Consider the following 14,565-nt stretch of genomic DNA (forward strand, 5'->3'; position numbering starts at 1 on the left):
TTGATCATACCATCCATTAAAATGAGTTCACTTTTGTTATATTGAACCTAAGGCTAATGCAAACCCATGTATGAACTAAACCCTTCAGGTGTAAGGCCTCAAATCCAAGCCATTTTAACGCTTTGAAAAAAATGAATATTGGGGGTTAAATGTGGAAAGCAAAGTTTACATAATTTAAGGCCTCAAAGTTTAATATTTGGTATAAATGTAAAAGGTAATGTTTAAATGTTAGATATGTGAATACATAAGAATTGTGTAGTGTGCATGTAAATGTACACTTAAAAAATTAAAAGGCGGTTACATAATACACAATTCTTATTTAGTTTTATATCATATACCTAAACAATCATATTTATACTTGTAGCACTCAAATCTTTTTTATTGCATCAAAATTAGCATTATTATAATTTTTTAAAAATGAAATTCAACTTTTCATGTGTGAATTCAAAGCACTAAAGTTCTATACATATACATACATAACGTATGTATATACATACATACGCACACACATACATGCATACATGCATACATGCATACAGACATATACATACATGTATATACATACATGTATATACATACATACATATATATACATACACACACATACATGCATACATACAAACACATACAGACATATACATACATACATAAATACATACACATACATACATATAGATACATATATTAAAGGTTTAATTTTTACATAAAGTTAATATTAAAGCTCAAATATTAGATACATAAATATGCTAAAATTATAGGAAGATTTACAGGCATACCACACAATTCCTATATATTTACACATTTAACACCTAAATTTTGATTTTCAGCTGTATTCCACTTTACCAAAGATGCATTTCACTTTTTCAAATTAACAATAACAATATTATTTATATGAAAAATTAAATTTTAGTTGATAAATGCGAAATAACATAAGAATATATGTCCCAAAATTATATATTATTTATGAACATATATTATCGTGAAATATAAAATCAATTTCTCTAGATGATATCAATGTAAAATTCTTCTGTATGCATCCTAATTCTCCGCCGCAGACTTGAAATGATCGCCCCGACGGCTAAGTGGTGAGCTCCGAGCGCAGGGGGATAAGGATCAAGCCATTCCTACTCCTCCTCCTCCTCCTCCTCTCCTCTCTCGCAAACCTAACCCTAGACCCCAAATCCCCAATATGCTCTGATTCGTATAAGGTCGGCTGCGGGGGCGATCAAACGATTGCAGGATCGATTGCCATCGATGATCTGGCCGTCAAGAGAGAGGAGTGACTAAAGATGCCCTCGTATGCTGATCTGGACCGTCAGATCGAGCAGCTGAGGCAATGCAAGTTTCTAACGGAAGCAGAGGTGAAGGCTCTCTGCGAGAAGGCGAGAGCGGTCCTCATGGAGGAATGGAACGTGCAGCCGGTGAAGTGCCCTGTAACCGTCTGCGGGGATATACACGGCCAGTTTTATGATTTGATGGAACTGTTCAAGATCGGCGGTGAAGCTCCGGATACCAATTATCTCTTTATGGGAGACTACGTGGGTTAGTGCGGGAGATTAGCTTGCTTTGTTTCAAATTGTTTGGTTTTGTCGTCGCTTCTATGGGGTTGCTTGTGTTCTATATAAATGTGGATATTAGAAAATATTGTATCCAGAATCCGGACGTAACTATGCATCCAGACTCCAATGGGATTTCGCGCGGCGGACCCATTGAATAAAAAATGAAAAATTTTATATTTTAATGCATGACCCGACTCAATCTAATCCATTGCTTTAAAAACAAAACTCTTTGCGCCGAATTAATTTTCATTTTCTACTAATACTATCGGGTAGGATTTCACAGAGCGATTTTCTTAGTCCATCTTTCTTGTCGGACGAAAAACATTGATAATGAAATCTGAAAAAAAAATGATGATAAGTTTTAAATGGAGGTGATGAAATCTGAAAAAAAAGTTATGAAATGTAGGTGATAGAATCTGAGAATAGTGACGAAAAGTTTGAAATGGAGTTGAGTTTGGCTGCATTTGAAATGTCGACATCAATTTATAGTATTATTGTGGTATTATTGTGACGTTATTGAAGTGTTATTGCGATGATTTTGTGGTGTTATTATGATGTTATTATGATATTATTGTGGTATTTTTTAGGTGTTATTGTGGTATTATTGTGTTATTTTTGGGTGGTATTGTGACTTTTTTAATGTGACTGAGGTGTTATTTGAGTGATATTATGACAGTTCTGTGATAGTATTAGACTGATATTATTACGGTGTTATTATGATGCTATTGTAGTATTATTGTAGTATTATTCAGGTGTTATTGAGGTGTTTTGTGGTGTTACTTAAGTAGTATTGTGGTGGCTCTGTGGTACTATTCGATTTGTGTTATTGGAATGTTATTGTGGTGTTATTATGATTTTATTGTTGTGTTATTGAGGTGTTTTTGTAATTGCATCGTGATGTTATTATGATGTTATTGCATTATTATTGCGGTGTTATGAAGTTGTTATTGATATATTATTATGGTATTATTTGAGTTTTATTGTGGTGTTATTGTAGCATTATTGATGTGTTATTGTGATGTATTTATAGTGTTGTTACAGTTTTATTGTGGTGTTCTTGGGGTGTTATTAGATTCTTATTGTGGTGTTATTGAAGTAATATTGTGGCGATTTTAAGAAATAAAAGAAATTGACTTTGAAGTTCAGAAAAGCATCAATAAAGACCATAGGCAAACCCCACACTTATAAATTTTGGTATTCATTAATAAAATAAGGTTAAAACCAATAGAGTATTAGCTAATCTGTTTAAAGTTAGTCAGTTATGCATTTGACAAAGCTCACAAACAAAGTTCATATGTGAATTCAACTCTAAATTTTGTCATTTCTGTATGCTAGCCCAATTTGTCATTCCAATCAACTCTCTTGGTTCTCACTAATTTTTTCATATATTTGCAAACAAACATGTCGCAGTCGACACTGTTAGTCTGTGTTGGGGAGTCTTTAGTCATAACAACGGAATATTTTGATGGATTACTTCAAAATGATTTGTCATCATCTCTTACCAATAGATTGATTTATAAAGTTTGAGGTTGAATTAAAATGCGTCATACAATACCAAAAAATATGAACTGAATAACAAATCACTAAGCTTCTGTTGAATATGCTTACAATACTGTGCATCATGTTGGGTAAAGAGTCGTATAATCTCAACATTTTTACCTTTAGATGCGCCACCAACAACATCCAGGGTTGTTTATCAACAACAGAAATTAATATAATTTCTAAATTTTTGACATTTTCTTTTTTGATGTGTTCTATGAAGATTGATCAGTGTGTATCTTTATATGTTGCATAAATTGACATAAATGTCATCTTGGGATGAGTATACAAATAAATGCTACATTAAATTTATAAGATATTGTTGAACTTGAATAATTATCCAATGTAGTGGTGATACATATAGAAATGGTATGTATAATGTCGACGATTTAATCTCTTTTATCTATTATTAGAGAAAAAACATTGACGTGTTCATTATCAAACCATTCATTTAACAGGTTGTTTTCAAGGCCAGCACAACTAACTACCACATATCCAACACCAATCTTAATATCACTTATGTAGCGTTAACACATAGTTTTTATTATATTCAAATAAAAAAGTTTTGCATAACAGAGAAATATGAACATTTACATACTGATCATTCCATCTGCTGCAATATCGATCAATTACTTGTTGCATTTCAAGAGGTATTTCTGTTCTACTGGTAAAATCGACGCTGACTGAGCTGGACAAGGCAACATAACCAAAAAATAATCTTTAATGTCAACTTAAAAGTTGTGGTACACAATATCAAGAGTTATTTTTTCATAAAATATCTTTGTCACATAATCATTTGCCTAAATAATCTCTGTCCTATTGTCTTGGAGATCTCTCTCCTCATACGCGATTGTAATGCGCACTGGAGTTAGAGATTCTGCATCTTTTATTGTTTGTTTTACTTGTTCAATATCTAAAAGTAAACTGTCACCCTTAACGACTGGAGTATCTACGACATCCTTTATTGTGTGTTGTTCCACAACATTTTTTATTGTTTATTGTTGAGTTGATTTTTGAACATCGATTTCATCTTTTAGTGTTGTTCCACAACATTTTTTATTGTTTATTGTTGAGTTGATTTTTGAACATCGATTTCATCTTTTATTGTTTGTTCTGTTCGTTCAATATCTACAAGTAACCTCTCACTCCCAACGAATAAAGTATCCACAACATCCTTTATTGCATGTTGTTTCACAACATCTTTTATTGTTTGAACATCTACAGATTTAGTTTTCCTTCTCTGCAACTCAAATGTAGGGTACGAGAAACTTAATTTTCTCTTCCTTTTTTTTTGTCTAGCCTTAACCCTTCGAATTATACAACCAAGTGAGGATTGTATTTTTCTTTCTTCATTGAATTCCCGTCCAATGCCATTATTATATTTTCCAATTTATTAACTTCACTCTTCAAGTATGTAACTTTATTTTGTAAATTGAATACTTTAATGTTTATTGATTCTTAAAATTCACAAAGAATTTTTTCTAGATTTCTAAGTAATTGAATAATTTCTTCAAATCCTTTATTGACCCCTATGCACGTTGGCTGCGAAGTGATGTCACTTGAAATGAGAGGGTTCACATCACATGAAATTGGTGATTGTGGTATGAAATGAGTTTCATGGATGATATAACTAGGCGTTTTAATTGGACTAGGTTGTCCTACAACTGCAGGAGTGAGCATGTGGTGTTCTTCGTCTTTCAAATCCAAAAGGGTATCTTAAAACTACAACGTGTCATAATTACAATCACACGTAAACTGAATTTTCCAAAAAAGAATAAAATTATTTAATGAGATAAAACTCCGCACAGGGTTGAGCTTCTTAAAAGTTTGATGTATCAGGTATGAGTCCCAACTCACATTTGTTGGCCACCTCAACATGCGAGGCCTAGGCTCAGGTGCAGCAGAAGTAACAATAGATGTATGCTCATAAAATCGGAGCTCTGTAAAAGTTAAATCATAATTTGGTTTGACTTAAAAAGAGAAATCATACTCTGCTTTGACTAAAAAAAGAAATTTAAAATGATGTAAACATCATACTAACCGTGAGTAGAAAAATAAATCTATTGATATCGCACAATAACTGATTCAACCTTAATTTTGTGACGACGACATTCACTTAGTTAATAAAAAACTCACAAACAACAACAAACCAATTAAAAGAAGGAAAAAAAATGTACATTCTCGGCAAAAGTGTAAAGTCATTTGGGCACATTAAAGTTGCTCGAAAGAAGAAATAAATTTGTTAACAGAAACTTTAAAAACAATTCATCAAATGACATAGAGCACTCTCCTGATAAAACTTTCACTAAGTTTTTCTTTATCTGTCTCGCAGTTACATCACAAGTGGGGGTTTTATTCCAGTGTTTTGGTTCTCTTCTGTTGGGTATGCCTATCAGTAGGGCAAATTGGTCAAAGTCTAATCTTAATTCTTTCTCGCCCATCCTGAATACACTGCTGAACATCCCAACATTTTAGGACGTGTAGTGTTAGGAAATTGAAAAATTGAGATAGATCAAAAAATTGAAGCACTTTCAAAACTTTCAAGGTGTTCACAGTTTTCTCAGATAGGTTGACCATTATCAAGAACATATCTCACTGTAGATGGTCGACACCAACAATTGAACATCCTTGGGTTCAAAAACCTACAAAAGAAGATGATGCAAGAAAGACATTTTGTTAACGTCAAAAGTGTTCATAATAACACCAAAATATTTCTACAATAGCACCAAAATATTTTTACAATAGCACCAAAATATATCCAGAATAACACCAAAATATATCTAGAATAATATAAAGATATGTCTAGAATAACACGAAGATATTGTTCACAATAACACCAAAATATATCCAGTATAACGCCAAAATGTGTAGACAAATTAGAAACCTAATAACATCAAAATACATGCTCAGGATACAACACAGATATGTTCATAACAAAATAACAACAAAACATATACATGGTAACACCAAATATGTCCGGACAAATTAACACCTTTATTACACCAAAATATATTCAGGATACAACATACATATCACCACAATAACATCGAATCAACAACAAAATAACACCATGTTGCCTCCAAAATGATCATGTTATGCAACTGAGATACTGCTATACTAACATCAAATTAACACCTCTACATAATCAAATTACCATAAAAAATGCATGCAAAAACACCAATTCAAAATACCACTTAAATAATACCACAATAACACATCAACAACAACCTAATAACACTGCAATAATATTGCAATAATGCTACAATAATACCCCAATAACATCTCAATAACACGAATACCAGAACAGAATTGCCACATTACGACTCAAAAAACTATGCATAGATAGGGCAGCATATTTATATATGGTAAAATTGAAATTTAGGTATTAGATATGTAAATATATAAAAATTGTGTGGTTTATAAGTAAATCTTCCTCTTTTTTTTTTCCTGTTCCTTTCTGGATTAGCCGGTTCTGTCTATATTCTTAAATGCAATAAATCTATCTCGTGGAATTGGATATGTATCTGTTTTAAATAAAGTAAATTTTATAGAGTTGCTTGTGCTAGATAGAGTACATGCTAGATGGGAAAAAATGAAAAACCCCAAACTTTTCTTAGCGTTGCTTTTTGAAATTAATGCTAGTTGTACGCTTTAACCTTCAAGCAGTAAGTTGATAGTATCATGAAAGTATCTTGCTTCTTTATAGTGTCCTACTCGGTACTGGCATTTTTGTACAAGTTTGCTCGGCTAGATGAATTCAAAGGAATATGGGGCATAGTGATAGTGAAAATGTTTATGCGGGCTGTTTAAATGCAATGCATAGTGGATTACAAGATCTTAAATGACTATAATTTTTGGTGTTAAGATATAGGAGATGACGACCATGCCTTTTTTATTAGATATTAATGCACCCATTCTGGTGGATATTTATCCTTGCAAGTTTATTGTGAAATCTTAGAAATGTATGAAATATAATTTATTACAATCAATTAAATAAATAGTTAGATTATGATGTTGAGCCATCACAATTTGATCAATTTCTTGAGCAAGGAAATTTTTGCATAAACCATGTTAATATTTATAAAGAGGGGATCGAGAGGAGGAGAATTTTTCTTAACAAGATGTCAACATTTAATTTTTGTTTTATGTGTCTCGGACTTGGTTTAGCATTTTTTATTTGTCATGTTTGGTTGCTAAGCATGAAGTCACCACCACTACTATATAAATGGAAAATGCTGCTCCTAGAGCTTTTTGTCAGCCATAATGAGTATAGCACATGTCAAATACACATTAATGTACAAATCAAAGTTGTGGCGTGTTTTTAAAAAGAAAAGAAGATTAAAAGAATTACCAAATTAAGCATTAGTTTATGAAACTAATTACAAATATTTATTATCCTTTGATGATTGTTGTTCTATGAGCTAGGATGCCTTATAGTTTTACTTTTGTAATGACTCAATATACTCTTTTTAACGCAAAGCAGAGTTCAATGGATTGGTTTGGATGAATTGCATCTAGACTCTTAGGCCAAGATGATGTTTTACTGCTTACAATTTTTAAATTTTTTTTGTTTAGGTCTTTAGAGTATAGAAAATTTTTTGAAGCTCTTTGGTTGAAATTGTTATTTGATAGCAAACTGTTAAAAATACCCCTCGTAAGTACTTATTGTTTCTCTTAAAAGCCTAACAACAAAAAAAATGTTGGTTTAGATTGGGGACAGTTGATAGCTCTAAGCTTTCCTCAATCTCTTTGCTATCTAGCCCAATCCTAATCAACAAAGGTTGATGGGTTATGTTGGTTCTGGCGGTGGCTACTAATTACTAACAGAGCGCTTATCAACAACATCCCCTCTTTATCTCCCGACCCTACTGGTTATGACTTGGTTTAGTGATGTGGTTTTCCTAGTTTATTGTGATAGCCAAATGCTTTGTTTTATTCTTTTTTATTGACAAACCAAGCAAATGGGAGTTCCTTCAATAATTAAAATCAAACCAACCAAATGCTATTTCATTTTGTTTTTTTTATAAGTGAATTTCTAATGAAATTTGGTTGTGCATTGAATTGGATTGGATCCATTGTCCAATTTTATTTTGGATACTTCCTCTATTTAGAATCCCTGCTTTTGATTTCGGACTAGGTTCTAAATCTAAAATTTAATTTTGGATTGGACTTCATATCTGGTTATGGATTTTGGACTTGTATTCCGTATCAATTGATTGACTAATAAATTATAAATGAATAATTATTAGTATTTTTAATTTGGTTAATTATATTAGATACAAAATCATGTGGAAGGTAAAAGTTAATTTGCAAATATTCATACCAAAAACTGAATTGCCAAACATGACATCAAACCTATTTCTCAGTTTCATTTGATTAATTCAAACTACTCGATTGGGTTGGAGTTGGTGGCGTGGTTACTTACCACCTTTCCATCCCTCTTTTCTCATTATGTATCTTTCAATGTCGACCCCAACAAATAATGCGTCGGTCTGGGGCTATGGTGGTTGCTGACCTTCTCCATTGAGAATGTATGAAACTTTGGTTAGGAATTGTTTGGACAATGAAAATTTTTTAAGGCGTTGGAATTATACAAAAAAGTAGTACAATTGTATATATTGTGGTGCATTTGTTTTCTTAGTTTTTTTTATTTAGCGCCATAATGTATTTGAGAGTTATGCAATTGTATTTGAGAGCCTTGCATGCATAAATCTCCTTATTCTGAAAAATAATTTATTATTTTCTATATTTTCTTTATGTACAAATCCTCTTCTCTTAAAGAAAAGAGTTATTAATTTATATATTGTCCTTCATGGAGTTAGAGTTGTGCTTTCTTCTTTCTTGCAAATAACCATGAACAATGATGATGAAGAGTACTTTAAAAGCCTCGATTTACTACTCTCTATGGCCGAGTATCATTGCTTTACCATGCTTCACTGCAATCTTCTTCATCTGCTAAATATACTGCCATCATAGAACATTGAGATCTTCGTAAGTCATGTTAAATATAACCTTACGCTCAGCATCCTTCATTAGCTTCATGTGTCTATATCTATTCTCAAATCTTTTTACTCCCGGGCACTCTCTCTCTCTCTCTCTCTTTCTTGCTTGTGTATGCGGTATATTTATCTTTGAAACATTATTTATATTACAAAAATACTTGGTGAGGGGCATAATATTTTCAGCTGTGCATAGAATTCTTCATATTTTTTATCAAGTGTCAATTTGTTTTGCACTTCTGTTCAATAATAGTGGCTCACTGATATAAATGCAGACCGTGGTTATTACTCAGTGGAGACTGTAACGCTACTGGTGGCCTTGAAAGTCCGCTATAGAGATAGAATCACAATTCTCAGAGGAAACCATGAGAGCCGGCAAATAACTCAAGTGTAAGATGTTTTCTTTTTTGTTCATTTAGTTTGATCTCTAAACGGGCCTTTTTATAAACTAAACTGAGATTTATTAATATTACTTAGCAAAAACCATTTTTATTTTTATTTTGCATGCAGCAACTTGCCTGAAATGAGAGCTTTAACCTGTTTATTTCAATTGAGATCATTGCATTAGTTATACTTTGATTATTCAGTCTTGCTCAACAGTTTGTAGATTACATTTGTTGCATGAGTTGCTCATTTCTTTCTCCAGCTACAATTATTTTTTTGAACTGTATAAAATATACTTTTTACACATATGCTTCTTTTTTTTTCAGATACTTGTCCTAAAGTTTACCTTATCTATTTATAGTTTCATAAGGCTGGCAAGTAACTATCATATAACATAGTAATATTGACGTGGGTGTCAAATAGGCGGATGGGGAAGTCGCAGGGTCTCGCGATGCCATGACTGTGAGGCGGGCATTCGATTCTCACGAGCAAGCAGAGCCAAACGGAAGGCCCCCTCTTTCTATTTCTTTCTAAATTTTAGCATGTTTTCTTTTATCCTTGCTTCTTTTATAATCATTTCCTATATATGTATTTTATTAGGGTTTGTATTCTCAGTTTTGGTATGTTTTTTTGTATCCAAGTGAGAGTGTTGCTCCGGTTATTGTATCTCGTTTCGAGGTAGTGACAATCCTCGACTTTCCTGTCCTACACATCCTTCCCTCAGCCGTCGCCGCACCTGCTGTTGCGGCTTTGAAACAGCCCTCCTTGGTTGTATATCTGCAGTTCACCTTGCCCCACCTTTTGACTTGTAACCGCCTTCCAAAATTCACATTTCCACCTTTTCCTTGCTTCCAACAACCCTAAACAGCTCTTTGTCCTCTCTGCTATCGCCGTTCCAGCCCTCCATCTTCATTGTCTCTGCTTTCCAAACCTTCCCTTTTGTCTTCATCATCCTAGACAGCCATTCCATGTTGATACCTGCTGTGTACTTGCTATTCGGAATTAAGAAAACTGTTGTCTTGTAGTTTTCTGCTTGCCATCCACCTCGTCCACCATATCGCTACCTTCGAAACTCTCACAGATAACCACCACCCCGAGATCCACCCTAATTAAGTTTGTGTTGTCATTTGTTTTAATTTCTGATTTCTTGTGTGTTTTATTTGTTATTTCCTATTTTAGTTGTCTGGTTATAATTTTTTATTTGGTTCAACAATAATATTTGGGTTTCTTATCGTTGTTGGTTTGACTCCGATATCATTTTGTATCAGACTAGCTTAATCTTAGTCTTATTCTAGAGTTACCGAAATCTCTCACTTCCTAACTCAATCTCCCCACATCCCTTTGCCTATTTTTCAAATCAACCCTCAAATTTTTTTCTTTCCCATCCTAAATTTATCCCGTGCACTCTCTTTCACCTCTCAAACCTAAAACCCTGGTCGCACCACCAGAGAAACAATTGTTAGAGATCATCGTGAGGAAATGATATAATGTTGTTTATGCAAAATCCGCAAAGAGATATTCTAAATTTTTCTTTGAAAACTTTACTGTATGAAATCTTTCAATTACAATAGAGGTTTTCCGCCTTTGAGAGTAGACCATCCATAGGGGTCACACAACTCCATTCAATTCCAGTGATGAAGGAACCACTATCCCGAAGATATGGTATGAAATATTGGAGGAGCCACTATTTTGAAGTAAATGTGGATTTGCCATATTTTGATGATCACATGGATCCGAACGAGTTCATTGAATGGTTTTGGACAGTGTAACGTATATTTGAGTATGTGGGTATCCCACTAGATTGAATGATGAAATTGGCTGCCAACAAATTAAGGAAAAGTGTATCTCAATTCCTCGAGATCGAGAAAAGAAGAGTAAAATTATTACCCGGTCTAAAGATGAAACGAGAGATGCAACACCATTACCACTAGTTCTTTACAGACAAGTTGTTTAGACCCGAGATTCAAAAGTAGAGAGACAACATTATTGGGTGACTGTCACATCTTATAGCGGAGTTTAACCCTAGAATCAAACAACAATAATACACCAAACAGAGCATCCAAACTAACCACTTGAGGAGAAACTAGTTCAGAGTGGAGAACAGGAGGAGCCAACAAACATTCCCAAATTCGTCCCGGCCAATAAGTTTTTCAAGTGCCACAAATTTAGACATATTGAATCAAATTGCTTAACTAGAGGAATGATCACTTTCATTGGGCAGGGAGCTGTTGAAGAAATAGATAGTGACATAGGAAACGATGAAGACGTTAGAGATGAGCCTCAACTTCAAGCCGATGCGGAAGAGACGTTGGTGATTCCAGATGAGCCAACAAGAGAGACTCTAGCCGAATTAGTGTAGGTTGTTCTAGAAGATAGTGAATTGAGAAGCTGATACCTGAAAATGGACAACCCTTGTTGACGAAATTTCCGGGCATCCTGACCAACAATTAACCTATGGGTGGTTACCACTAAAAGTGGTCCAATATGCCAGAAATAAAAAGCTCGTGAGCTACTTTTGGATGGCTTTAGTCCAATAATGTACCCATATTCGGATGGCCAAACAGGAGGGATAAACCACAACTTTAGAAGTTGTATTAAGAGTTTGGTGGGAAAAAAAATTCTACAATAGAATTCAAGTTCTACCAGAGAAGAAGAGACCTCTAGACCTCTTTGAGTGGTTTCTACTGAGATTTGTCCTACTTAACACAAATGTCATTCTCGAGTTAGTTCCTCTAGAAGAGTTGGTTTATCTGATGCACCCTGCCAAGTGCGAGGAGTGGAAGAGGCAAATTAAATATTTAGCGGCTTGAGAATTACTATAAGAATATACACTTATATGCAGCTTCAACTTAGGTTGTGCTAAAAGAGGATAAATACTTATTATATCAGGATGTGTTTTAGAATGACAGTTTTACAAGATTGGCTTACCATGAGATTACACCAATTTTGTTATCTTCAACAAGTTCAACTTGATGCTATACTATGAGGAGATAGAAGCTTCGATGAATGATGTTGAAGCTTTACCGATTTCGGGAGACAGACACGAGTGTCAAATAGGCGAACTCCATAGTTGTAGGAGTCATGTGGTCTCGCGATCCAGTGACAGTGAGATGGGCTCCAGGTTCATGCAAGCAAGAAAAGCCGAACGAAGGGCTCTTCTTTCCATTTCTTCCTAAATTTTAGCATGTTTCCTTTTATTCTTACTTTTTCTAGAGTCTTTTTCTAGTTTTGGTGTGTTTTAATGTCGAGATAGCAGTCGACTTCTCTGGCTTCTTCTTATATGGCTATAATTCAAAGGCGAGTGATGCTCAGACTATATCTCGTTCTGAGGTGGTGACTATCCTCAACTTTCCTTACCTCAACATTCTTCCCTCCGCTTCCACCATTGTAGTACCTGCTGCAGCCAACCGAAAAATGTCCTCCTTGGTTGTTTTTCTGCAGTCCACCTTGTTTTTGCTGCCTTCCAAACCTCGCACTCCTCCCTTTGGACTTGTAACCGTGTTCAAGGAATCACATTTCCCCCTTCTACTTACTGCCGGCACCCAGTTCTCCATCATTACTCCTTTTGCCATTTCAATCCTCCATCTTCATTTTCGTTGCTTTCCAACCATCCCCTTTTGCTGCCATTTTCCCGGACAGTCATTCCATGTTAATACCTGTCGTGTGCTTGTTGTCTAGAATTCGGGAAACCATTGTCTTATTATTTTTTGCTTGCCAACCACCTCATCCACCATCCTGCCATCACCTTCCAAACCCTCACCGATTACCACTACCTGAGATCCACCGTAGTTGAGTTTGTGTCATAGTTTGTTGTAATTTCAAATTTCTTGTGTGCCGTGTTTGCTGCTATTTCCTATTTCAATTGTTTGGTTGTAATTTTATATTTGGTTTAGCAATAATATTTGGGTTTCTTATCCTTGTTGGTCTAACCATGCTCTCAAATGTAGTCTTGACTATAGAAGCTTTATCAGTTAGATGTTTGTTTAAGGTAGCTCGTCAGTGGATAATGTGGCTGAAGGCTATACAAATTTAATGTTCATTATATGGTTCTTTAATAGCCTATGACAAGCATTTTGGGAGGCATTCTATCTACCTTGGAACCAGTCTAAAGTTTTTTTTTTTTTTTTCTTATATTTAAGAAGTAGATAAACATGATAGAGAGCAGAATTATATTAAAAATAAAATAAAAATAAAGAAGTATGCAGAAAATTACAAAAAATCCTAGAATTATGAAACAATGCATAAAATAGGGGATAAATTTTTTGTGGAAATAAAGCGCCACGCAGAGCTTATATCATAAAAATGATCTTAATAAGGCAAATTTTGTGAAAAAAATAATCTTGGATGATTAATTATGGGATGAGATAGATTATATTATTATTTTTTTACAGGGCCAACATATCAACATATGACATTAATAGTTGTCGAAACAAATATGCCTTTATCTTGTGTATGATATGTGTGATTCAATAAGATGAAAAAGATTATATATCGATATGAGAGAAATATCGATTTAGAGAACTCTATTTCTTATGAAGTTGTAGATGATTTTTTTGTATAAAGATAGGAAAAAAAACATAACACCCCTTGTTGCTTAGCTCACTTTCTAAATCCCAGAAAACATTTAATTTTTTTATTACTCTTAGATTGTTTAATTACATAAATTGTAATCTCACATATTTGATGCATTATTTAATTAGGTATTGTAGTCATTTTTGGTTAAGTGAATTTCCAGATTGTGTTATTTCTCATAAATTAAATATGAGAAACAAACTTGGAAATATTTCTTTTCAAATATTAAAGATATATCAATGGTTAAATTGGCATTTGTCAACTTCTTTGGATTTTATGATTCTTGTGCTGATTATAACCCCATAACTTTTAGAAGCACTATGAATTTAAAGAATTGATGGATGATTTATGGACTTAGTTACCCAAGAATGAAAAAATTTAGCTTTTAAATCATTAGCTCAACTATGTTTCTTTTTTTATAGTGGAAGAATCTGGAGTACATGCTATTCTATCATTCACTAAAGTAGAACAAAATCATTGCTTAATTCGCTGAAGATTTAATATTTGTTTAT

General features: G+C 33.7%; 1 protein-coding gene across 1 annotated transcript in view; it reads left to right on the forward strand.

The window, feature by feature from the left end:
* Window positions 1-985: 985 nt before the first annotated feature.
* Window positions 986-14,565, forward strand: part of LOC110027820 (serine/threonine-protein phosphatase PP2A-1 catalytic subunit-like) — a 28,338-nt gene continuing 14,758 nt past the window's right edge. The window contains exons 1-2 of the mRNA XM_020729416.1: window positions 986-1,542; window positions 9,373-9,487. Of these exons, the coding sequence (XP_020585075.1) occupies window positions 1,290-1,542; window positions 9,373-9,487 (368 nt within the window). The 5' untranslated portion in view covers window positions 986-1,289. The remainder of the gene's footprint in view (window positions 1,543-9,372; window positions 9,488-14,565) is intronic.

This window comes from Phalaenopsis equestris, unplaced genomic scaffold, assembly GCF_001263595.1.
Source record: "Phalaenopsis equestris unplaced genomic scaffold, ASM126359v1 Scaffold000450, whole genome shotgun sequence".
Classification (NCBI taxonomy): Eukaryota; Viridiplantae; Streptophyta; class Magnoliopsida; order Asparagales; family Orchidaceae; genus Phalaenopsis; species Phalaenopsis equestris.